Source organism: Pinus tabuliformis, chromosome 8 (assembly GCF_031772625.1).
Source record: "Pinus tabuliformis cultivar Carrire ecotype Pingquan chromosome 8, CPIR1, whole genome shotgun sequence".
Classification (NCBI taxonomy): domain Eukaryota; kingdom Viridiplantae; phylum Streptophyta; class Pinopsida; order Pinales; family Pinaceae; genus Pinus; species Pinus tabuliformis.
The window spans coordinates 447,641,733-447,668,568 of NC_142294.1; the positions used below are offsets into that span (position 1 = coordinate 447,641,733).

At 35.8% G+C, this 26,836-nt stretch overlaps 1 protein-coding gene across 1 annotated transcript; it reads left to right on the top strand.

Annotated features, from left to right (window-relative positions):
• Positions 1-23,723, top strand: LOC149235986 (putative protein phosphatase 2C 44). The gene is made up of 4 exons (XM_089368738.1): positions 1-4; positions 16,184-16,477; positions 16,646-16,800; positions 23,538-23,723. The coding sequence occupies exons 1-4, from the start codon at positions 1-3 to the stop codon at positions 23,721-23,723; spliced, it is 639 nt and encodes a 212-aa protein (XP_089224864.1).
• The last annotated feature ends 3,113 nt before the right edge of the window (positions 23,724-26,836 follow it).

Below are 26,836 nucleotides of genomic sequence, written 5' to 3' on the forward strand. Positions count from 1 at the left end.
ATGGGTAAGTGTTGATGGGCTATCCAGAGAGCAATACGAAAGTGATGTTTTTTTAATTGAGGAGGTTACCAATGATGTCGTTGCTTTAAAGTTCGATGAACCCAGTATATACCCTCGAATCCACTGTGGTAGGAAGTAAGGTTTGACATTTATTTATCCAAGAATGGATATGTATTCTACCTCTTTTAATGATTGCAGGGATTTGATTATTAAACACAACTATTGAGACTCAAACTTCTTTCCTTAAAAAAAAAAAAAAACCTAGGTGGAATTTGATTATGTCATTTAGTGTGATACAATGCAAAGGGCATAGTATAATTTTATCAGTCGGGTTACCTTTATTTGTGCTTAAACAGAGGGCATTGAAAAAATAAATAAAAATTAACATGCATGGAAACCTGCAGAATTCAGTGTGACTAACCAATGTTGCATGTAGATATTAATATGGCCTACATTCTAAAAAGGGATATGGAATGAAAATATATATATATTTTTTCACGTTGATTAAGAAATATTGCATATTTCTTTTATCCAAAGAAGTATAGTTATTGGAAAAATGCAAAATCCTATTCTAGCAGAACATTGATCCTTCATTTAACAACTTCGAGTGAAAATGGTTGACTCATGTTGATCCATATTCAACATGACAAAAGTCAAAGATGTTTATATGCTTCCATTGTTGATTAATGTTCTGCAGATTCAAGGTCACAAGATTAAAGTGTCTCTCTTGATGCCCCATTGGGCTTGAAAATAATGAGTTATGGGTTGCAACATAATATTCTCTTGAATGTGTAAAAGTTAATTTTTCTCATATGCATGTGTTGTTGAATGCCTAGTTTCAAGTTTGAAAATCTAGGGACTACAAAATGGGGTGCTAATCTGCTGGTAGCTATAGCCTATTGTGCCCAGTCATCTATTGAAACCTAAAAATTCCATTCTTATCACAATTACTAAAATGAATACATGGTTAGTAGAGAACTAAGTAAAAGTATGGGTATTGGATTAAAATTTTGATGAAATTTAGTGATATAGTCATCACATTATTCTACCCATATCAAAATCAAATTATGAGTTGTATGGGTTCTAATTAAGGAAATAAAGTTATGCTTAAAAGTTCATAAGAAAGGATGATATATGAAAGACAGGTCTCTGTACATATTATGAGACTAGGTAAATTGTTTTTCAATTTAATATTGTTGTGTTGATAAGCGAACATGCGGGTACTGATGTAATTCACTTTGGATATGGTCTGTCGATACATGAAACATTTTAATAAGAAAATTCTCTGAATCCACATTAATTGAGGGACCAAAGCCTTAACAGGTTATTATGCATAGTTAATTAAACATGCATAGTTTGGAGCCTATGCTTTCCTATTAAGTAAAGAAATATCGTCAATGAGATATGCAAGAGGTGTAAAGTACATTCCAATCTAGCCTATATAATAAATGCAATACAAAATATTATATACATATCAAAGAAGACATCATGCATTAATAATGGTATGATAAGAAGGTCAATGCGACTGACACCAAAAGTAGCTCTAGTGTAAATACATAATGAGAGGTAAACACAACTCCTGGTGCTTCTTGGTTGATAGTAGAAAGATAGTATTAAGCTTATGAGCACATTATCAAAAGATCCCATCAATTTCAAATATGAGTTAGAATGTGCAACCTCAAACTCCACCTAGAAGAACATATCCATACAGATGGGGTTCTACTAATATCTCATAGAGAAGAACCTTTTAAAATGTTTCTTACTAGGATGATTGAAGATCCTATAATTATAATTTCAGTGATAAGGGAATAATGATCAGTGGGTTTTTATGTAGATGATCAAAATATACTTTCATATTAGACATGATGGTGCTTGATGCGTTAGGGCAATTCAGAGCAAGCTAGTGAAGAACAAGAATGGTACACTAGATTCGAAACATGATGGTCCAAATTAATAAGCAAATTTTTCATAAACCCAAAAGGTCTTCGCATGAATACAAATTATGATGATCTAAGGATTTTATGTTAGTAGTAAAATAACACATGCATCAAGTAAGATAAGAGAAAGGATAACAAACTATGCAGCAAATTGTGGTTAAGTTAAAATGTTGACTTCACTATATTGATGGCTAAGTGATACTGATAATTGAGATTGTGTATACAATTGGTTTGATAAAATGATATCCAAAAATCTATTCAAATATATTTGACAACCACACAAATTGAAATACATATTTTGTATCACTAATTCCTACCAAGAAATATTGGGAAGTTTACTTGACAGATTGCATTGATAATGTTGTCTGGGTTAAATAGGACAACATAAGAATGGTTGCATAAACCACACATGAATTCATGTTAATAAATTTGATAATTGATCTCTTCATTCATGGGTGACTTAATGTTAAAATGAGATGTTAACATGTAAATACACTAGGATCACACCCTGGTACAAATAGTGCTTGAAAACTTAAAGGGTGTGGAATTGAAAACATTGTAACTTTCATTATAACTCATGAAGGGGAAAGGATTTTATACCTACAAATTATTCAGGGGCAACAAGATGTTAGAAGAGGTGTAAAAAGAACATATGAGATTACTAGTTAAGTATGGAGTACTTTTAAGTACCAAACAATCATTTTCTTGGTTAAAGCTAAAGAAGTATCATAGTCAATAGTCTGCTTTATGATTAAGTGGAAGTAATATTCCATTGTTGTTAAAACCTTGTCAAGGTGATAGATTTAATCCCAAAACTCAAAGTTATGGGTATGATAATGTTTTAGTATGCATGATTACTTGTATGATACTATGTTACTGACATTGTATTGCAACCTCATGACACTGGAAAATGATTTGCTAAATAAAAGCACTCGAATAACTTGACATAAAAAATTTCACTAGTTGCAGAAGTTGAACAGGTCCATGAAATTCCTCATTCTCCTATCAATAAACTAAGCATGATTTATTAAAATTTCCGAAAGGTAATATAAATAAATAAAGTAATTTTCTTGGCATAATACTAATATGGTTAGAAGCATGTGGATGAAGTATAGGTTATGCAGGTCATGCTAAGGACATTGGTATGGTGTAGTAGTGGTACAAATGGTACTATGTACAAATGGTACCTATGGTACCAATATGAATAAATGTATTGCATGCTTATCTATGTGTGTGTAATACACACTATGTGCAGATACACATGAAGGCACTGGGTGATTGTCTGGTATGGAATCCAACCAGGAGTGCTTACCGAAGAAGCAAGCTAAGAAGTGATTCAAGGATAAGTATCAATGTTTTATTTCATTTTTGTACGCATGTGATTATGAGTATGACCTATGAGGATTACAAGTGGTTTATAATTGTTGAGTAAATATGATTATGATGGTTATGTTTGAGCTAACCTGATATGGTATTTTGTACATATTGATTTGGCAAATGTGCTAGTTGACTTGTTGTATGTAGGAAAACTGTAGGAAGTAAGTGTTCGACAAGACCACAAAGGCTTAGAATAATGCAGGGGAAGAACATATATTTCTTCAAATAAAATAAATGACAAGCAATATTGGCCATAACTACTCAAATAGTAGTATTCTATATCAAATTATGATATTAACTATGGTAAACATAGATGAGTTTCTTTATCTAAAATCTCTCACAAAGTTGATTGAAAAAAATGTTACAGGTAGCGATGGAAAGAAATGTTCTCCTTGTAACTGATATATATCGAATGACTTACAATAGATGGCAAGGCCATGGGATCTTGTCAATTTAGAGATAACTACCTTTGAACGAGGAGATAATATTGTAAGATGCAGTAATACACCGAGGATGGTGTAAATTTAAATGGGGGAGTATGTAACACCTGTCCCTTTTATGCAAAACTTGCTAACCTAAGCTCAGAAAGATATGTCTGATGTGTAACAATAAAAGTAAATAATTTATGAAATAAATAAAATAATTAATCACTTGGAAAAGCAAGACATGCAGACATGAGATTCTTACCAAATCCCATTGGTGAATGGGAAGGGATAATGCTTTCATGAAAAAGCTTCTAGATTCAATTGTAGATAAGCTAGATGGATTGGAGATAAATATCCATTGAGAAAAACATAAAAGCTTTGTGGGAGAGAAAGGCAAGCTTTTATGAGGAAAACTCTTGCGGGAGAGAAAGGCAAGATTTTTTGAGAAAATCCTAGGCAAATGGACGAAAAGATCCATAAATGTGGGACACCACTAATGGAAACCATATCATGAAAGAAGGTATTAAATACCCATTGCAGAGATGAATAGTAGGTAGTTGATAAATGGAAACACTCTCGGCTTGCGGGTGAATTGGGAGAGTCCTTTCTAGGTTGGGTTGTAGTGCTCAGTTTTCTAAGTGGTGTTCTTTAAGCTAATCTAGTCGGATTCACTTACTTGGGTTATACTGTATGTGTACTCTTTACTTTTTATGTTTTGGAATTGTTCCATTCAGATGTGTAGATGTTTTTGTTATCTTTACTATGATAATGATTGAATTCTTATCCATGTGACTCTTACTGCATCCAAGTGTATAGTTATTAATGGAAGCATAGAAGGTAGCTATTGATACTTGGGTCAAGGATCTATTTGACACATGTTTCTCATGGTAAAATCTGCATGGATAAGTAGAATTTCTGATACTAACCTCGTTTATGAGATGATCATATACAGATGTGTGGAATATCTATTGAATCTAAATTTGATCACCATTAAATTTAGTGAAGGAACATAGCATGCCTCTAACCTTATGTGATATCTCTGTTTTAAGTTGGAAAATATTTATGCACGAGACATTGGTGCATGCATAACAGTTACGGCATAATGTTTTATATTGTATAGTCTAGGGTACTAATTAGCTATGCCATGCATTATGCGTCATAAGAATTGCATTCAATGTGGCTAGTTCAGCTATTTCTGCATGCTACATAAAGGTTATGTCAATAAAACTTTTGACTATGCCTGTAGGACTATGATCGTGTTTCATGGCTATGCTAGCTACAATAGACTCAAGATAAAGTTCCATTAATCCTTGTGTGGAGTTAGCGAAGAATTTTATTGGTTGCATGTCATGACTAATTCCTTTGTCCAAATTGTAAATTATGCTTAGGGGTTGATCTGATATATAAGTCTTATAAATGAATCTAAAAGTCTACATCGTGGATACAATAAAGCACAGAAGGTGTATATAGTATTATGGTTCATTACTTTTAATTTGTTCAATTGTTAAGAATATGAATAGTTGCTTGAATAATATTTGTTCCTATAATGTTGGAAAAATATTCCTTGCACTGTTGGTTGAGTCTTAACTTTAATCAAAGAAAATTTAAAAGAAAGAGAGCCTAGTAAGTAATTCTCAAAGTAGGCTTGCGTGTATGTTACACACTTTTATGAATGAAATGAAATTCTAAATATGATCCTCATTAGAAATTGGATGCAACATATCATGGTCTACCTCTTCCAACAATTGACAATAATAGATATGACAATCATAGTGGATGTTTCAGTCCTTGTATTTCCATAAAGAAACAACACATATCGCTAGACATGAGCATTTTCTTGTTGACGCTATTTAGACAATAATTTCCCAAACAAATCCCTATGGTCAATTGGATACCACAGCACATCACAAAGTCCATTCTACATCAACTTATGTGGCTCTATCCATCAATTTGAATGATTATATGCAATCTTATAATGTTAACACAATATTTATGGAGGATAAAAATCCTTACTATGTATGAGGATTTTACTTCCATTATCAATTATGTTTCATTAATATATGTAACTTATCTTACTATGAATGAAGATTTTACTTCCATTATCAATTATGTTTCTTTTTTGCTAAAGCAAGAGACAAACCTTCTAATTCAATGAAGTAGGTAAATTACAATATATACAAATGTCCACCGAGCTCTGTGGAAACAGGAAAAATAGACATTTGCCCTGCTGAAAAGAGACACACACACCCTAGAAATGTACCACCCAAACACTATAAGTTACATTCAAAAGAAAAAGCAACGGGCAAGGTTGGGCATGTGAGCCTGCCCCCCCAAAACCTGCAAAAACGACCCATTAAACTGCCCCTTTGATCTCCGCCATCTAAATTTCTCCATTAATCTAACGGTGGATATGCAAATTGCTCCAAGGAGAAACGTTTAACCTTCCAACCCCACCAAACCACATAAAAAATCTTGATCGTTGAACAACTTTTTAGAATAGACGGCTGAGCTGAATATCGCACGACCGGAAGCTCACAGACTTTAACGCATGATGAGGATGATTTTCGATCCCCACCCTCCTCCACATGTCAGGCTTCGTGTGGCATCACAACCCATTCTCCAAAACAACTTTTTGTATGAAAGCGGTGCGATCACCAGAAAACCACCCTGCTAGTGATTTTATCACCCACCTATGGAAATTAATATGCTGATGCCTCCTTCTCCAATGCTGATGGTTGTTCTCACAAGCTTTTCTCTGGACTGAGAAAAAATTTAACCAAATACCGAGGATTATTGAAGATGAGATAATCCTATCTGCCAACACCAACAAGGGTTGTTCTTCTACCTGTTTTACCCAAATGAGAGAAACCATCCGCGAAATGTTCATTGAGACCTATCCTTTTTAGGATTGTGCCAAAAAACTTCTTTGTCCTTTTCTGCTAGGTTATGACTAAGGATTTTTAAATTGCTATGCGGTATTTCTTGCCACCCTGTTGATGCTCTGCTTTCTTTGCAGCAAACCCCTTGGTTGGCCAACAAATTGGCCAGTTTATTAGCTTCTATGCGCACATGATTGAATTGATCCCCTAAAGGTGTCCTTGAATCCTCTAGAAAACCCATATTAATTTCCAGTGCTGAGAGAATTTCTCCGGCTATGATCCACAATGAATTCTTTTTACCGAGTTAATAACTAACTCAGAGTCGGCTTCAATGATTACATTGTGATAGTTCTCCTACTTCAAAAACTCAAGGCCCTGCTCCAACGCCATTAATTTTTCCATGTTATTGGTGGCCCTTCCTAAGTGACAGTGGAATAGGGAGAGGATATTATCTGCTTCATCCCTCAGAACCCCCTGATAGCCTACTATACCAGGGTTACCTTTTGAGGCCCCATCAATATTGAATTTCAAAAAGCCTCTTGGAGGATGTTGCGAATACTACTTTTCAGAAACCTTTTTGATTACTGATCTGTTATAGTCTGGTAGGATGATCCACTGCATTCCTAACAACTGGAGAGTTCGAAGGTCAGCTCTAAAGGGAGGAATAATGGGAAGAATCCTGATAGATGAGCTAACCGTTTCCTTGATTTGTTTTAAGATCTACTCGAATAGGCTAAGAATGTGATACTTTTCATTTTTGAAAATTCTCTTGTTCCTTTCTTTCCATATATTCCAAATAATAAAACTTGGCATGAGAGCCAATGCTAGGTTGAGTACTTCATTATCCAAAAAGTGTTTCCTCCATCTGTTTAGGGTGTTTGTAATACTCTCTTTGTCCCTGTCAGACTGTTGAAAAATGTTGGCAAAAGCATCCCAAAGCCTGGAAGTGTAATTACAGTTGTTGAGAAGATGTTCCATAGTTTCCTCTTGGGCTTCACAGAGCTGGCAGATGGAAGGTCCTACCATGCCTCTTTTTCTAATGTTGTCCCAAGTCAAGATTTTCCTATGATGAACCAACCACATGAAGAGTTTAATTTTCATCCAACCTTGATGTCTCTAAAGGTTTAGCCAGGTTCGGTTTGGCGCCTGGGAAAGTAGCTCAAGGAGAATACTTTTCGCTTCCTTGATATTGAAGATGCCTTCATTGTTGTTTCAGCATATGAGTTGGTCTTGCCCTTCAGAAACCAGGATATTCCTTTGATCCAACATTTTTCCTAGAGCCTCTGCCTTTGTTTTCAGTGTTTTGTCATTCCTGCAATTTATATTCTTCCATATCCTCCATTTTCCATTATTGTTGGTATTATCCCAAAAATCTTTCTCTTTTTAAGCCTTGGATGTCAGTTTCATGCTTCAGGTTCAAAAAATCCTCTTCTAACAATCTTGGTTCTTGTTTCCATTTTTCCTCCCAGAAAAGGGCCAGGTCTCCTTCTCTGATTTCCCAAAAGCTATTTCTTTGAACTAAACCTTTGTTCTCCTAGGCTTTGTTCCAGATAGCAGAGCCCTTTATGTCACCAGACATCCTTATGAGCTCAGTTTTCTACCAAGAGCTGGCATATTTTTCTTTCCATATGCTTGCCCATTGCATGTTGGGATTTTTAACCCAATGCCACCAGAGTTTTGCCCCTAGAACCTTACTTCAGATCTCCTGGTCATCTAAGCCTAGGCCTCCATGATTCTTGGGTTTACAAATCTTTTCCCAAGAGACCAAGGCCCATTTTTTCCTAGAATCCTCCTTGCCCTACAGAAAGTCTCTTTCAATGTTTCTAAGGGCGCAGGTAGCGCTGAAAGCATGAAAATTTGAATTGACTAGAGAACTGCCTTTGTCAATACTAGTCTGCCCACCAGATTTAAAGATCTGCTTGCCCATTTTCTGACTTTTTCCTACATTTTGGTGATCAAGGGTTCCCAGATACTCTTGTGCAAGGGTTTCATAGTTAGAGGAACACCTAAATACTTGGAAGGGAGGGAATCCCTCTGACAGCCTTAAATTCTGGAGATATCTCTCTAAATAGCAATATTTGTATTAAAGAAAAATATTTTTAATTTGGAGAGATTGACTTCCATACCTGAGGCCATGGAAAAGTCATGTAGAATTAGTATGTATGCTCGAGCCTCTCTGACAGTGGGGATACCTTGTAACATGGTATCATCTACAAATTGTTGATGAGTCAAAGCCTGACCATTCTCCTTTAGAGTGAAACCTTGAACTTGACCAATCTCTCTGGCATGCTTCATATATCTTCCAAGACCTTCCATCATGAGAATGAAGAGAAAGGGAGAAAGTGGATCCCCCTACCTCAGCCCTCTGGAAGGAATAGAAATCTCAGAAGGAGAGCCAATAACCAATATTGAAAAGCTGGAAGAGGTGACCAAGGCCATGACCCACCCTACCTAGATGTGATCAAAAGCAATGGCCTTGAGCATAATCATGATATAGGTCTAGTTCACTTTGTCATAAGTTTTTGCTATGTCCAGTTGCATGATCATACCTGTTTTCCTTGTGCTGGTTAAAGAGTGCACCACTTCATGCGCTTGAATAATGTTATCCAGAATTTGTCTGGTTTCCACATAACCTGATTGCTCCCACGAAATCAGAGAAGGAAGCATAGGTTTGAGTCTGTTGGCCACTACTTTGGATATAATTTTGTAGAACACATTGCAAAGTGCTATGGGTCTATACCTCTCTGGTGTCTAGGTATTTTCCTGTTTAGGGGTCAAGGAGATGAAAGAGGTGTTGAGCGCTTGCAAGAAGGTTCTGTTCATCCTGGAGTCTTCCACAACTTTCAAAATATCCTGTTTTACAATATTCCATCAATCTTTAAAGAAGTATATATTGAAGCCATTTGGGCCTTGTGCTTTGTCATTCTGCATGTCTTTGAGAACCTCACTGACCTCTTCTTCCATCATTGGTTTGTTGAGATTGAAATTGCCCTCTCTAGTCACCAGCTTAGCTATATGCTTAGTTACTCCCCTAATGTAATGTTCTCTATCTGGATTATTTTCCCGGGCTATTTCACGGAAGTGCTGAACCAACACAGCCTCTATCTCTTCATGTGATTGAAGAAGTTGTCTGTCCTCCTTTTTAATTTAAGAAATTTTGTTATGTGCTCTATTTTCCATGGTGGATCTGTGAGAATATCTAGTGTTATGCTCCCCTTCTTTTAGCCATTGGACTCTATATTTTTGTCTCCAAAAAATTTGCTCTCTTTTACTCCAGTTCTCCCAATCTTGATGATATTTCTCCACTAGATCATTTTTGTCTTTATCAAAACCTTCCGAGATCATAGCTTGATTGAGTGCCTGCATTTTAATTTCCACCAATTTCTTTTCTGCAAAGATATTTCCAAAATTCTTCTTATTCCAATCTTTGAGCCTTATTTTTATGTGCTTTAATCTTTTATGAAGCATGAACATTCTAGATCCCTGAATCTGTAGATCTTCTGCCCACCACTTTTCAATATTACAGATGAAAGCTGGGTGTGAAAGCCAAATATTCTCAAATCGGAAAGGTCTATTCTTGGGGGTACCTATACCCTAGATCTCCATTTGAATCGGCCAGTGATCTGAGCCTCCTATGGGAAGAACACTAGTAGATATTTCCTTATCTTGAAGCATGAGATCCTCTGAGATAATGAATCTATCCAACTTGGATGCTACCTGGGACTCTCCTCCTCTCTTGTTGTTCCAGGTGAAGTGGCCATTAATCGTTTCAACATCCACAAGTTTCATGTTATCTGAAAATATCTGAAAAGCTAAGGCGTCTTTACTAAGTGCTCTGGTTCCACCTTTTTTTTCCGAAAGTGATTTTATCATATTAAAATCCCCTCCCAAGATCTAGGGTATTCTAGCATGTCTTTCTCTGAGATATGCTAGGGATTCTGTAAACTTGAGTTTGTCTTCTATTCTTTGAGGGCCATACACATTCGTGACTAGATAGGTACTCCTATCCCCAACCCGCTGAATCACTACTGATAAATAATTCCTTGTAGCTTTGACATCAACTAAATCAATTTTTTGGTGGTTCCAAAGCATGAGAATACCTCCTGCTGTATTCTCTGCTTTAACATCTAGATATTCAAATTTATTGAGCCACTTTCTATGAAGTTGTCTTATACCTCGAATGGAACATTTTGTTTCCTGGATAAAAATTATATCCGGACCAGCCTCTTTTATTCTATTGTTTAACAATCTCTGCTTTCTTTTACTGCCTAGACTTCTAATATTCCAGGAAATGAACTTCATCATTAAATATTTGTGAAGGAATAGCTGGTAAGATATTTCATCTTACCTAAATCTATCATGAGCTTTCCACATTCCATCAATAGCTCACTCTGCCTTTTTCTGCCTCTTTTTTTCCTAGGTTTCTGGGTGCTAATCCCAGGGTCGATTTTATCGTCTTCACTCCTTTGCTACTCAGCTTGTTCCTATTTTTCCCTTCTATGGACGCTTTTCCTGAGTTTTTCATAAATACAGCTGTTGTATTGTATTGACCTCTTCCTCGAGTAACGATTCAACCCCAACACATGTTCCTTGAATTAAGAACCCTTCCAGATCTAGGTTTTCTCTTTCTAGAATCTCCTGCAGCTCTGTCTCCTCTAGATCCATTTCACTTTGGGTCATTTCTTGGTCCATCTCTAGTTCTGTATCACTCATCATTATTCCTTTCTATTTATCATTTTCCTATGTTTTTTCATTGTTTCCTTCCTTCTCCTTCTCAACCGTACTCCCTTCATTTGTTTGATTTTCCACTGTTCTTTCTTCTTCTTCTACCAGAACTTGGAACTGGTTCTGCTTGCCTTGATGTCTGTCCTTTTGTTGCTGCTTTGGCCCCTTTTTTCCACCTTTACCTTTATGAATCACCTTGTGAAAGCTATTCGGGTCTTTCATTGTGTTAGTTTTGTTGTTATTCTTCATTTTGCTGAGAGGGAAGTGTCTGAGAAGATGCCCATGTTCATGGCATCTATGACATTTGAACGGAATATGCTCATAGTCCACCGTTTGAGTCCATTCTTCGTCAAAAACTTTCAGTATCACCTCATCCGGAAGAGCTCCTAATAGATTCATTTCCACACATATTCTAGCAAAGGAAGTATATTTTCCTCTTCTAGTAGCTTTTGAATCATTGATGAACCTACCTAACTTATTTCCTATGGCCGCTAACGCCAATAATCCAGGGGTAGGGAATAGAGTCTTACCCAGACCGGGACTGATATGAAGGTTTCTCATTCTGGGACAAATTTCATCTTCCACGGCCTCATATAGAGACCTGCTGCTATGAAGAAGTAGGGCCCTCCTTCAAACACTCTGTCTTTATCCTCGATATTTGTAAACACCACTGTAAAGAAACCCTTTGACCCAAGGTGTAGATCAATGCTCCCTTTGGGTTTCCAGTGGTACTTGATCCATGTTTGTAAAGCTTTTTCTGTGGGCCAGAGCCCCATGAATTTGCAAATGATTGCGTAGGTTTGCATGTGCTCCCTGTGCGCTTGCAGCGCAGGATCATTTAAAACTACTATGGGTTTTATTTCAGCTTTGGGTTGACATGGCCCCTTTTGTTTTTTCTATTTTGCTTCCTGCTTTTTGTCCTCTTTCTCCTTGTCTTTAGTGCTACTATTCTCCCTTGTTTTCACCTACTCCTCTCCCTTTTCCATGTTACTCCTTTCTTCTTCTACAAGTTTCTGACTTTTTTTGTGGGCTTCTTTCCCTTGTTGACCACAGCTTCCTTGTATGAGGGAGAAGAGCTCCCTTTTCTGCCTCCATGCATGGAAGAAGAAATCTATGGCCCGCCGAAACCCTGGTAGCTCGATTTTCACCGGCGTGAAATTTTCCTATGCGTCGAATCTGTTTATCATTTGATGCATCAGAAAGTTTGTATCATCACTGAGATAAGTATAACTTCAATCCTTCATATATTTCAGATATTAAGAACCTTAAACCCTTCATACCATCCATTATCAATTATGTTTCATTGATATAAGTAACACACAATTTCATTTTTGAAATTTGATGGCATCTTCAACCAAGAATTTGAGAAACTTTGAGAAACACATATTGTTCCTTTTTTAATGCATACCTCTTTTGGTTCTCACTATGCAACACCCAAATTTTCTCTAATTGTAAGAAGACATCCTTAATATTCATCTCCCTTGATACATAACCTTTGGTATAAGCATGCTTGTTTCTCTATGGCTTCAGATATCAGTCATGGCTACTACCAACTTTATGTCCTTTCCCATGGGAGGATAAATATTTCCATCTATGGGTTTTCACGAAATAGCATAGAAAAATATGTCAACATCCTCAACGTTAAGCGTTAATTAGTTATTAAATCTACACATTCAATGAGTGTATATATAATTTGCACCACTATAGAGTCATATTGCCTCATGTTTTCACCTCATATCCTAATTAAAGAATTACACAGAATGTTTTCATAACTTAGTATCACTTCCCATAGAAATAAATTTGATTTTCTATGAAAACATTTTGCCATTATTTTCAATCCCTTTCCAACATTTCTAGCCACGTGGAATGACTAATGGAGATATTCAGATATCTGACACTTATGGTTTAGATGTCTTTCCAAATTCCCAAAATAGTTAATAGGTAATTAGTTATAGGTTTTGACATTCCAATTATGAAAATTATTTATTAATTAAATATATACATTTAGTTAATTATTTTAATATTTATGAATTGAAATATAATGAACGAAAATATGTTGTTTTATATATTTAATTAAAAAAATAAAGTCATATATAGAATACCACGTATAAATTAGATAATAAAAAAAAATCACCAGGAAAAAAAAAGTATATTACTAGCATTTGCACCTGATGTTGCAAAAGAAATGCCGTAAGGCATAGAGTGTGGAAGAATAGCGACATGTGAATGGGCATTGGTTAAAGCAAAGGTGGATGATAATAAGTTGCAATTGAAATTGTTAGTTATGTGTATGCTGAATATGGATATTTTGTAAATAATAGTGTGTAGAAGAATAGTGACATGTGAATGGACATTGTTGAAAGCAAGGGTGGATGATATTGAGTTACACTTGAAACTATTAGTTATGTGTGTTTTGAATATGGATATTTTGTAAGTAATAGTAGTTTGTGGAAGAATAGCAACATGTGAATGGACATTCTTGAAAGCATGGGTGGATGATAATGAGTAATAGTTAATGTCAGGTAGAGGTTATCCATTATCCATGTAGTAGTTGTTGTTAATGTGAACGTGTTTTTGTGCATTATTTTAAGGTTTTTCAAATGGGCATCTTTGAAATTTTGGAAAAGAAATTGAAGTGTTTGGCAAGTTTTGGCCTACTACTCATAAACATCAATCCGAAAAAGGGGTATGTGTTGTAGTATTTGTAAATGAGTAAACATTTAAAATTTGGTTTTATATGAAAAAAAGATTTAGTATGCATAACGAAACATTAAATCAAAACAATAATAAGAAAACAACTATTAAAGTGACACCTTCCATTAATTCCATTTTAGAAAACAACAATCTCAGTTGTATATCATGAACCATGTCGTTAAAATTTTGAGGTTCAGGGTAAATAACTGAGATTGCTTTTGCTGAAACGGAACTGATGGGAGGTGTCGCTCGAATAGTTGTTTTGTACAGTTTAATTTCTTGATGTACATTTGGATAACGTGGTTCATGGTATGTAACTGATATTGCTGTTGCTCAGATGGAATTGATAGCAGATGTCTCTTGAATACTTGTATTGTACAGTGTAATTTCTCGATGTACATTGGCCTCAAATATAGAAAAGAAAGTATAGACACAAAGTGCTCACTCCTAGATGAGGATCTAAATTGGTGAGAGTTAGTCCTGGATATTTAGTATTGTTTTTATATTACAGTACCATTTCCTATTAACGGACCACAGAAGATAAGATAAGAGTATTTTTATTAATGGCAGTGGGTGACCAAAACAGAGGTCAACGGGGCTCAAAAGTACACCAGTTACAACATACTGTGGAAGTGCCCATTAATTGTCATTAGGTATAGATGTAAAAAGTAGAGGGAGAAGAAGCATCCACATCTATATCAATCACGCTGTAGCTACCGATGTGATGCTTGATAATGTCACCTAGGGAGTGCCTGGGTAGTACCAATCTATAGTCTACATATTTAAATTAGTACTGGAAAGGGGTTTAGCAAATTTCAGTCCTTTCATTAGTTGAGTAGGGTTTGATTCCCAACTTAAATCGTAATCTAGAATGCGATTCTTGATTTTGCCCACAATGAAACTCTCTAAATTAGCTAATTTGTAAGTCTATTTCAATTGTTACCAACCTATGTCCTTTCTGAGCTGGATGATAAGTATCACGCCTTGTTACCAAATGCATATACTTTTTATTATCTTATTTTTGAGCCTTGGGGTTGGCTTGATTGGCCTTGGAGTTATACATTGAACTTCTCAGAAATGGGATGTCACAAGTTCAACTCTTACGATTCCTTTGGGGTTATGAACTGTAATCAATGCTAATGGTCTACCTGGTTTACCATCTATGAATCATGAGGAATACTTGTAATTAATGCTGATGGTCTACCTGGTTTACCATCTATGAATCATGGGGAATACTTGTAATCAATGCTGATGGTCTACCTGGTTTAGCATCTATGAATCATAAGGAATACTTGGAAGGTCTCTGTGAATTTAACAACATCTATTTAAATTTTATAGTTGATTGTATTGTGACATGTATTGTTTTGCTATTTCTAGTCAATCAAAAACTAAAATTATACATTAAATTGGAGCAGGTTCAAAGTTTCTTTCCGTTTTCCAAATTTCATATGTTTATGTCAATTGCCTAACTTGATTGTAACTTGTGAAACAATTTCGTTTTCTCCTCTATTGGTTCTATTATGGTGTTTCTACTTGCATTGACTTCATGGGTTAATTTCCTGTGTTTTATCTTTGGCATATGATATATATTGTTAATTGTAACAATGATTTGCATCTATGAACAAAATTTTTCTAGTTGTGATATATCACCATGTCCATTTCTCAAACCTCAAAGGCGAAGATTCTCCAACATTTTACTTCTCACACATAATGAATTTCTTGTTTTCCCATCATATTTCTAGTTGAATATGTTTCATGCGTAAATCCACTATTTTTCAAATAGCTTAAATTGTTCATATATTTCCTATACTTATATGTTCATGTGTCTTTTGCACCTATCCAAAGAAAAAACGTCCAGTAGTAGCATTACGTCATGGCATAAAGAAATAGTGCTTCCTTATTGCAAAAATTGCATTTGCGACAAATCGTTATCATTTTTGATAATTTCGTTCATTTATATAAATATGATGGTTCTCAAATGACTCTTTAGAAAAAAATTGTATATCAGATGAGATTTCTGACTCTGATGCACATCCAGTAAAATGCTTTTACAGCTGATCTGCCATTTGTTGTATTGGTTGTCACTTGCTATTTTCAAAGTTTCGTATGGTGTAAAATGCTAATTAAGTATTTTAATGCTGACAAGTATCTCTGATAATAACGGAGCCAAAGTTCTGGACAGAACCAAAAAATTCCATCAAGAATGCATACAACCGGACTGATGGGAAATTTTTAGCAAAGGTAGTTGATTTAGCGCCCGATGGCTCCACAACAGTCACTGCTATTTTAGTTGATGGGAAAAAACTCTTTGTAGCAAATATAGGGGATTCCAGGGCTGTTATATGTAAAAATGGCACTACTATTCAGTTGACTATTGATCATGAGCCAAGTATTGAACTTCAAAACATCGAGAAGGGTGGATTTGTGACACTCCTGTCAGGTACCACTACAAATGTTGTGCAGAGATTAATTTTAATGAGAACATACTTGAATAATTTTTTGATTTGTAACTTTATAATTATATCTTAATGTTCTAGCTCAAGAGTAACATTTGAATGGTCACAGGGAGAAACTGTATACTTAATGGCGTTCTTTTTTGATATATTAGGAGATGTACCTCGAGTTAATGGTCAGCTTGCTGTAGCTCGTGCGTTTGGTGACAGGAGTCTGAAGCAACATTTAAGTTTAGAACCAGATGTGAGAGACATGACCATAGATGCAACCACAAAATTTCTCATTTTGGCTAGTGATGGATTGTGGAAGGCAAGGCATTTTTTCCAATAATTGACTTATTTGCATAGTTACTGTTAGATGAATATTTTTTTTTCGCAAACTCATCTCATGGGAGAAAGCATCTAGGAAATTTTTTGATTACTGTATTGTCTTTAATTTTACTCCAATACTTCATTTGAATACCAGAGAGGTTTTTTTTGAAGTGCTTAAAGAAATATGCCCCAAGTAACTACACTGCAAAGAGAGGATTTCCTTTCCCTAGGTGCCAGATCCGAGGGGTATTTATCTACCCAGTCCCTGGAATTTCACGTAGTGTCACCCCTTAACTTATGCTATAGGAATGCGGAAAATTGTAGCGAGAATGGAGGTAAGGTAGTTGGCTTAACATTCCGTCGACCTCACCAGCTGAATCAATGTCTGTTGGGAAAAAAAAATCTTCTATGGAAATGATATGTAATTATTAACATAAATACTTTTAAAACATCAAATAATATAGATCAAATATTCTGAAGTTTCAATCGAGATCACGGTTTCTCTAGAAGAAAAAACAGATTGACAGCAAGTTCAGTTATGTCAAACTAAATTAAACCTACTGATTGGGAAGGAGTAGAACAATGATTGACAACAGCAATAAGGAGGTGCATAGAGCATCTATGAAACAGTCTAAAATCTGTAATGAGCTCAAATGACAAAAACAGGTCAACAGGACTGAGAAGAACGATTGACTGCCTAGAGCATCTCTGAAACAGTCTAAAATCTATGTTAAGGAAAGAAAGGAAGAGTAGAGAATAAGATGGAAAAGAGGTCCGGGTGGCCTCAAAAGGGGGGCAAATCCAGAAGTGTAAACACTAGACAATGAAGTAAGTTAGAGGAAAGCATTCCAGTAGTAGTGTTGCACCAGAAAATGTTTCGTGGAAGTAGCTAGGACTTGGGAAGTTTGAGGAAGAGCAATAACAAGGTCAGAGTGAGAGTCAGAAGAGGAGCCATCATCACTGTAAACCGCCACAAACGTGCCAATGCTGAGCTGATAATGGGCCAACGAGAGGAAAAGATATTTTCAAGGATTGAGTTCCAAGTCATATTTATTATTATTTGGACATCTAATTTCATTCTGTCATATTTCACTATTCAATATTTAGGATTGTATGGAATCCTACAACAATTGCAAGGCAGATAACCATGACAACATAGTTAACTTCAGGTGAATAGATCTAACTCTCGTAATTTTGTGAGGTATGCACAATATTCACTCGAGGGAAGCAACTAAGAGCCATGGACTGTCTTATGATTGAGAATGTTGCTGTAATCAATGCTTGACTGGCTACAATGGTTGCTAAAGTGGCAACAGTACAAATTTCCGAGGACAAAGGATAAAAAGGAGTTACTATTAAAATTTAAAATTCCCTCTTAACAAACTCTACTTGGGATTTCTTGAAAATTTTAATTTACCAGCCTCTGCATTTCATTAAAAGATAAGAGCCTTACTGTAAAAGAAGGATTGAAACTGAAAAGTAATGATCTGTTATCATTTTTTTCCATTCCGCCAGTCACAAAACATTAAACATGCATGTACCAGTTCACTCTACATGATTCATGATTTATTGCAGAAATGGTAAAAAACTCAATGCTTATTTCTTCTGATCTCAACAAAAATTTGCATTTTGAAATCTTATAAATATATTAAAATAGTAACAATAGTACAAAATTATATCTTATTTTTGAGTGATCAAGAAATTTAAGGCCCTAAAAGATTTATTATGAGTAAAAGCTTATAATTTCATTGTCTTCTAATAGTTTTGTGTGAATGAACTCTAAATTTCTTGCACCATTCTGACTTGAAGTAAATGCATAGGTGGTATATTGTAGGGAGACAGAGTCAACCTGCAATTGTTTTGGAGAAACCTGTAGAGCTTGTCAATCAATAATCCTTCAAAAGGCCCAGTGCTCTTATTAGTCTTCAATGTGATTTTTCCTAGAACATACACAAACCTTGTATTCTTTGCCTATTCAATCTACTACAATTCCTCATCTAAGAGTAGTTACTTTCTTCGACTGTATTCTTGCTTGCATAACTTTTTTCATGTGAGGAGGAATGAGTTCCTCTAAGCTTGAGACAGTCTTTTACGCTTTCAAAAACCTGGTTGATAAATTCAGATCCTTCAATGTTTAGGGCATATTTGTAACCATATTAGGCTACAAATTTATATACACCTTTTGGCTCTAGTTTTCCAACCATAAATCTCTCCGACAAAAGTATTGTCTTGAATGGAACCATTCTTATGGTGACAATGACAAGAACTTCATGCAGAGACCCCACATTCTTTACATAATGCTCAATAATCGGTGGTAAGTCATAAATAAGGTCACTGCAAAAGAAATGAATTCCTGGTACAAGTGAATTCACCTCGACAACCAATCCATTCAAACCTTCTATGCTGAGTTTTCTCTGTGCTAAATATTTATACTTTTTCTACCTTCCTTATTTCCAAGAGAACATTATGGTCATAAAAATTGTTGCAATGACAAAGGGACACCAACAACCCTGTGGCACCTTATTCAATACAGATGATAGATAAACTCCTTCAAAGATAGCAAAAAACAGAGTGAAGGGTGGTATAAGAAAAACATGCATGTTCCAAACCAAAAGCATGACCAAAATTGTTGCAATTACGAAGGGACACCAACCTCCCTGTGGCACCTTTTTCAATATATATGATAGATAAACTCCTTCAAAGATAGCAAAAAACAAAGTGAAGGGTAGTATAAGAAAAACATGCATGTTCCAAACCACAAGCATGACCAAGGTTACTACACACGTCGTAATGAACATGACACCAACCACTGCAACCTCTGCACCACCAAACACCTAAAATTGTCCTTAGAAACTCAAAAGAATCGATAAAAACTACAAAATTCAATTGTCAGATATAAATTTGTATATTCTTACCATATGCATTTCCAAACTGCGTTGCATCCCGGAATCCTACAACAATTGTAAGGCAGATAACCATGAGAACATAGTTAACTTCAGGTGAATAGATCTAACCCTCTTAATTTTGTGAGGTATGCACAATATTCACTCGATGGAAGCAACTAAGAGCCATGGACTATCTTATGATTGTGATTGCTGCTGTAATCAATTCTTGATTGGGTACAATGGCTGTTAAAGTGGCAACAATGAACATTGGCCAATACACGGGTTGTGGTATTTCTTTGTAGAATGTACAACCTATGTCCCCTAGTTTTTTTATCAAATAAGTCGCTTGTCCCGTATATGTGATAAGCAGAGATGGGTAAACTAACACACAAAAAAGCAAGCTGCACCAAAAAACCCAAATTTCTCATTATGGTACTAAAACTTAAGGAGTATGAAGCACACAGGTATGATGAAATAATAATAATTCTGTCCTTGACATAGCTTGGACCTAGATTGATTTTCTTTTGAAATGGCCCAAGTTTGCAAACATGGCCTTGGCACCTGGATCCAGTCAGAACAAAGAACTGATGTTAGTGTTTCTATTTGCATAGCTTTAAAATAAATAATTGGGATGAAGTTATGAATTTTGTTTGAGAAAATCATTGGTATGGATTTATCAATTGAGTTAGAAAACAATTCCAAGTATATTATATGATAAAATGAGACACATATCATCTGAGAATAATCAATACCTGTTATACATAAGACTACACCTCCAAGCATCACCCATCCTTGTTTTTGATATTCATGAAAGTAATAATATATATAATATGGGTTGAATTCCTTCAATGCTCCAAAATAATATTTCACAATATTATACAGTCCAATCACGATGTTGGTCACAAACTAGGCAATCGTTATGGTTGAGACATGAAGCTAAATTTACTTGTACTAATATTTTGAAAAAGGAACAGTAGTAATAGGATAAAAAATGACGAGTACAACAACGCCAGCATGAGTTAACATACGAAAACATAAATTATGTCAGGAAGTGGGATGCCATAATTCACATTATACTCACAGATGATATCATGTTTATGATAGGGAGCTGCATCCCTCCTTCAAATAAACTAAACCATACTGGAAAACTTGATTGCATCCCAATATACTCATGGAAGGCAAGCTAATAGTTTCTACTTCACATTCTTGTATCATCTTAACTTGGCTCATGTTACTATTCCTTGACTAAATTCCTTGCATAGCTGACATCACTGTAGGAATAAAAAAGGCATCATAATCTGGAACAAAATCAACATGTGTGATGGAGCATTGAGTTGAGGTGCCACATTGATACCAGTTTGACGTGAAAGGAATTTTTGAGATACATTTATGGGCAGACCTGATTGTAGGAGTCAGCGCTCCAACCAATCACCATACAAGTTTCCATCAGAGATTCATTCAAGCTTAGTAGCAATTACTATCATGATTCATCAGCGGCTAATGTTTAAATACTAAATTGCAAAATGTAGTTAATGCCAAATAATGTATACATTTTTTATGGCATTAGGCAGTAGCAACAATAGAACTAAGTTGTGGGTTCTGTATTGGGCAAATTTGTATTGTGGAATTTGGGTTTTGCATGAGTATTGTTGTTTCTAGAGAAAACGAGGTTATGAATAATGGTGGAGAGATGTTGTGCAATTGCATAGAATGCAATGATAGGTGGATATGGTAAACATGGGTGTAATGACCAAACACTGAAACTATTTAATGCAACGCCTAAGCTAGATGAAGTTACATGGAATTTTGTAATTTCAGGATATGCACAGAATGGGTAATGCCATGAGGCCCTAAATTTTTTTGGTCAAATGAAGGATTGTTTTTAAGCCAAATAACTTCGCCTTTGGCACCTCCGGAATAGGGGAAGAAGATCCATGCTGACATTACTAAGTGTGGGTTTGAGGTAGATTTTGCTATTGGAATCACCCTTGTTGGAATGTATAAAAAATGTGGGAATGTAGATGATGGATGCCAAATGTTAGACCTAACCACAAGATAAAACAACATCAACATCATCAGTTAAGTAGAAAAGATAAGAAGAAAGATGCATACTTTTATAGGTGTTTTTCCATATTCAATACTTGTGACATATAGCTTGGAATTGGATTGATTTCCTCATGACATGGCCCAATTCTACAAACATGGTCTCGACAGCTGGATCCAGTCAGAGCAAAGAACTGATGTTAGTGTTTCTATTTTTGTAGCTTTAGCATAAATAATTGGGATGAAGTTATGATTTTTTTTTGACAAAATCATTGGTATGGATTTATCAATTGAGTTAGAAAACAGTTCCAAGTATACTATATGATAAAATGAGGCACATATCATCATGAGAATAATCAACACCTGTTATACACAAGACTACACCTCCAAGCATCACCCATCCTTGTTTGTGATATTCATGAAAGTAATAGTATATATAATATGGGTTGAATTCCTTGAATGCTCGAGGATAATATTTCACAATATTATACAGTCTTGTCATGACATTGGTCACAAACCTGGAAATCATTATGGGTGAGAACATGAAGCTAACTTTACTTGTACTAAGTTTTTCAAAAAGGAACAGAAGAATTTTTCCCAAAAAGACAGAGCTTTCGAACGGGTAGAATCTCTACCTCTCAAACCCAAGATGGAGGTGTTGGCAACAAAGCCACCATCATAACAACAATTAGAAAAAATTTCCGAGTCGTTGCACTCTTCTCAAGCAATTCCTTGTCTTCGAGTTTATAGCATTTCCACCATTTTGCATACTGAAAAAATTCAATCTAGTATATGGAGCGTGAATTGCTTGCCAGTGCTTTTTTCAAGGTTGACAACCCCTGTATTCTTTGCCAATTCAAGGTGTTGCTGGAGAAACACCTTATGAAATTGCTGAGTTGGCAGGAGAAACACCTTATGTGTGTCATCAGACTCGATTTAAAATACAACCCACACCCGCAGAGGATCGATAGGAAAATAAAATTGTCGTTCCCATCATGTGCTTCAAAAAGTCGATTGTATTGAGACACTGAATTAAAAAATTACATGTCAACAAGCGTGTTTGGTTAGGAAAGAGGTGTGTTACATGCTCCTACCAACGTTCAAATCTTAGAGACATGTTTCGCCCCTTGAGGCCAGGGTACATCTTGCGAAGCAAAACATGACAAGCAACCAGAGCCAGATATAAGTCTGGGGAGACATTATAATAGAAAAGATACCCACCCACGGTTTCTACAAAAGGGATCTTTAGAATTGTATCCTGTAAGAAGTCTACATTAAATAGTAATATATTCATATTAGCCATGGGTTCAATTTCCACACAGTGATGAAAGTAAGCATTTTGTCTAACATAAATAATTAATTATCAGCACTATAATTGAATTTAGAAGAATTTTGCGCAGATAAACAGAGCTTTCGAACATCTCTGGGAAAATAAGAAAGCTCTAATGGAATACAGAATTCAAAGGGAAACCCTAGGAATCACCGTACAGAATTCAAGAGGAAACCCCAGGAATCACCACCACAGGCATGTGCAAAAACTTCCATGTGGACACGGAAAGATCTCAATACATGCAGCGCCAAAGTTTCAGGTCAAATAAAGACGAATAAATGGAGTAGAGAGGGGCCCGGTTGAATTGGCCCACGCTCGTCCAGATGCTTGTTGAGCTATCAATGAAGGTTGAGGCTAGTGTCATGGGAATGGAGACAGTGTTTTCTGTACAAGAGGCCGGAGAGAGTATGGTTGCTGGTGCCGAGCCTTATCTACCCTCGTTACGCAGCATTTAATGCTTTGGCGTGTGGTATACAGGTTGTCGAACCATATTTCACGTCATTAAACACTGCATTGCCATTGTGGATATTGGTCGCCGTTGCTGGGAGAGAGGTCCCCGAGACGAGGATAGTGGGAAGCCTTATCGACGACGAGAGGTCGCCGGTGGGAAAGGTGGGGTCATCCGCAAAGGGCCAAAACGTTGTACCTTTAAGACTAGTCTGATTCTTTCATCCTCTGTCCTTCTTGGGCATCAAATGTCACCTCATCTCCATTTGTCTGGAAACAACTCCTCTGCCTCCAAAAGAACAAAAAATAAGTTCACAGAGCATGTATCTTCAACAGAGGCAATGTATGATATAGTAGTAGACAATCCGAAGAAACAAACCTCTCCATTCATCATGCGCTTCAGTTAAAACAAACACATAATAACCCTCATCTTCCTTTACTCATGGTTAATCCTCTTTTTACAACCTGCAGATATAAGCGGATTTCAAATTAGGGCTACACCTAATTAATAAAGAAAATCCATTAAACCATGAATAAACTCCTAGGGTTCTATGCATACGTGATTGTCCACTCCAGGCCAAGTGGTAGTATGCATACCTGATTGGTCATAGAAATCTGAAATATAAAAATAGTCACATCTATGTTCTTCACCATGTTCTGCACCAAAAATAAAATCAGACAACCAAACAATGAAAACACACAGGGCAGAAATGTGTTCTGCAACAAAAATCAAATCAGGCAGCCAAACATTGAACAGGCACACGCATCAAACAGCCAAACAATTTCATGAGCTTCCACTCGGAATTACAATGAACAGGCGCACGCATCAGACAGCCAAACAATTTCATGAGCTTCCACTCGGAATTTTAATGAGCTCATCATTTAATCTCAGATCATCAATGGTCAATCTGTTGGGGTTGCATCGCATACCATACCGGTCCGGTCTAATCAATTGGATGGCTAGGATTATTTTAATCGTCTAACAATTAAATCAAAGGCTCATAATTGTACACGTAACCCTGTAGGAAAGTTGATTTCAAGAGGAAACGCCTTACGGCGTAAATATATGTTGTGCAATTATTCATTATTTTAATCTGCTGCTTCATAAAGCCATCACCATAAATAAATCCTACGTTGAAAGGGATCCTATCACAGATCTAATTAAATTTTTTAAATAACATGAAGAAATTAGAATAGATGTGGCATATTGCATTTCGCCTTCATATTAAATCCAAAGCACACACTAAAAGGCTACAGTCCTTTTTACAAATATGAATAAACATCAACTCGGAAGTCGTCCTTTACTGGGTAATTTTTTGGTTAAACCTTTTGCATTGAGAGATGTACATCTGCTCATTATTTTTCTATTAGATTCAAAATTATTAAATTTTATTAGACACAAAACTATGCATGGCAGACGGTGAAAAAATGCCGGAAAACGGTGCTCTCCCTAATCTCTGACTTTTCATTTTATGCCAGACAAGCTTTGAATATGGTTCCAATTAGTCTGTTGGAACGAATAAAGGAATAGTACGGGGAAGTTGCCATTTTAAAGATCATACTTTATCAATCGCATGTCATTTTCCTAAAGATAAGTAGAAACTGGTTGAGGGGTTTACCATTATGGAGAGAGGAGACGCATACATGCAGATGGAGAAGATGACAGCAGCGAAGCCACAAAATAATTTTCTTGCATTTCCACGCAGGGCCAAGAGCGATACCAAGGCAATCACCGCAAAAAACATGAGCACAGTTGCCAGAAGAGAAAATATTTTGACCTGTTTCATCCACCACCATTAAAATGGGATCTCTCCACTCAAACTAATACAGTAATGAGTAGTGGACTTACCCTGTATTTCTTGTCTCGAATATAAAAGAGAAAGACAACCACGTAGCAGAGTTCAAGGACGGTTCCAGTTCATGGTGCTCACGAGAAGGTTATAGGGTGATATAAATGGCAGGCCATACCATGCAGAAAGCATGCAATTCAAAAGTGTAGAAACATAAGGAACTCCAGAGAAGTCTTCCGTCGATTTCTTCTTTATAATCTTCCTGAACGTAATCCTGCAGCAGCAGACACATCATAATTTACAAACAGTTAATGAATAAATGAACATCAGTAAGCTTTATCATTGAAATTAGGTTGCATGAGTTAGAGAAAACTCACAAGGGAGCTAAGAAGAGTATGAGGGCAGTGACATTTCCTGTCATGAGAGAACATATTCAGCATTAAGTAACCTGCACAAAACTCTTTGCAACCCTATACCTGTATGAAACTAAACTTTGACAGAGCAAGTATGCATACCGAAGATCCCGAAAATGAAATGTGCAACAAAAATCAAATCAGGCAGCCAAACAATGAACAGGCACACGCATCAGACAGCCAAACAATTTCATGAGCTTCCACTCGGAATTACAATGAACAGGCTCGGAATTACAATGAACAGGCGCACGCATCAGACAGCCAAACAATTTCATGAGCTTCCACTCGGAATTTTAATGAGCTCATCATTTAATCTCAGATCATCAATGGTCGATCTGTTGGGGTCGCATCGCATACCATACGGGTCTTGGATGGTTAGGATTATTTTAATCATCTAACCATTAAATCGAAGGCTCAGAATTATACACGTAATCTTGTAGGAAAGTTGATTTCAAGAGGAAACGCCTTACGGTGTAATTATGGAAGCGGGTGAATTGGATTCCACTTACATCGTTTAAGACACTTGTAATGAGAATGGAAAATATAATTATAATATTACCAAAAAATTCCAATGTTTAAGAAAGAATCTTGTAGTCTTTTAGGAAAGTTTTATGAATAGAGGGAGAAAGAATAAAATGTCTAACAATTATTTTTGGAATAAGGGGAATTGTTTTTCTATTAGTAATAGCTTTAGGAATTTTGAAAATATAAGCGTTTTGAAAATATAAATGATGTTTTATATAAATAAATTTTATTTATAGATAGAAGAAGGAAAAAAATGTTTATCTAATTACAAAAAAATAGTAATAAAAAAATAGTGAAAAAGATTAATTTCTTTCAAGAGAATATCTCATGTATTATTATTATAGAAGCTAGTTATATTGCATATAAAAATTAAATTATATAGCAGATAATAATAGCAATAGAATATTGGTCTTTCTCTGTCATGTTGAAAATCATAGTCAAAGACCGGTATTATATAATATTGTGATGTTACACAATACTAAGCCCGTAAAAACATCAATGGAGCAAGAATAAATGTTTATCTAAAAGAGTTGCAACAGAATCCATTGCATAACATCTAGACTAGTAATTCGAAGAAGACACTAGGGCCAGGCGTTCCTCC

Coding starts and splice junctions, on each gene's coding strand:
- LOC149235986 (XM_089368738.1), top strand. Junction 16,478..16,645: donor ATTTGTGACACTCCTGTCAG/GTACCACTACAA, acceptor TTGATATATTAG/GAGATGTACCTCGAGTTAAT. Junction 16,801..23,537: donor CTAGTGATGGATTGTGGAAG/GCAAGGCATTTT, acceptor TGTGGTATACAG/GTTGTCGAACCATATTTCAC.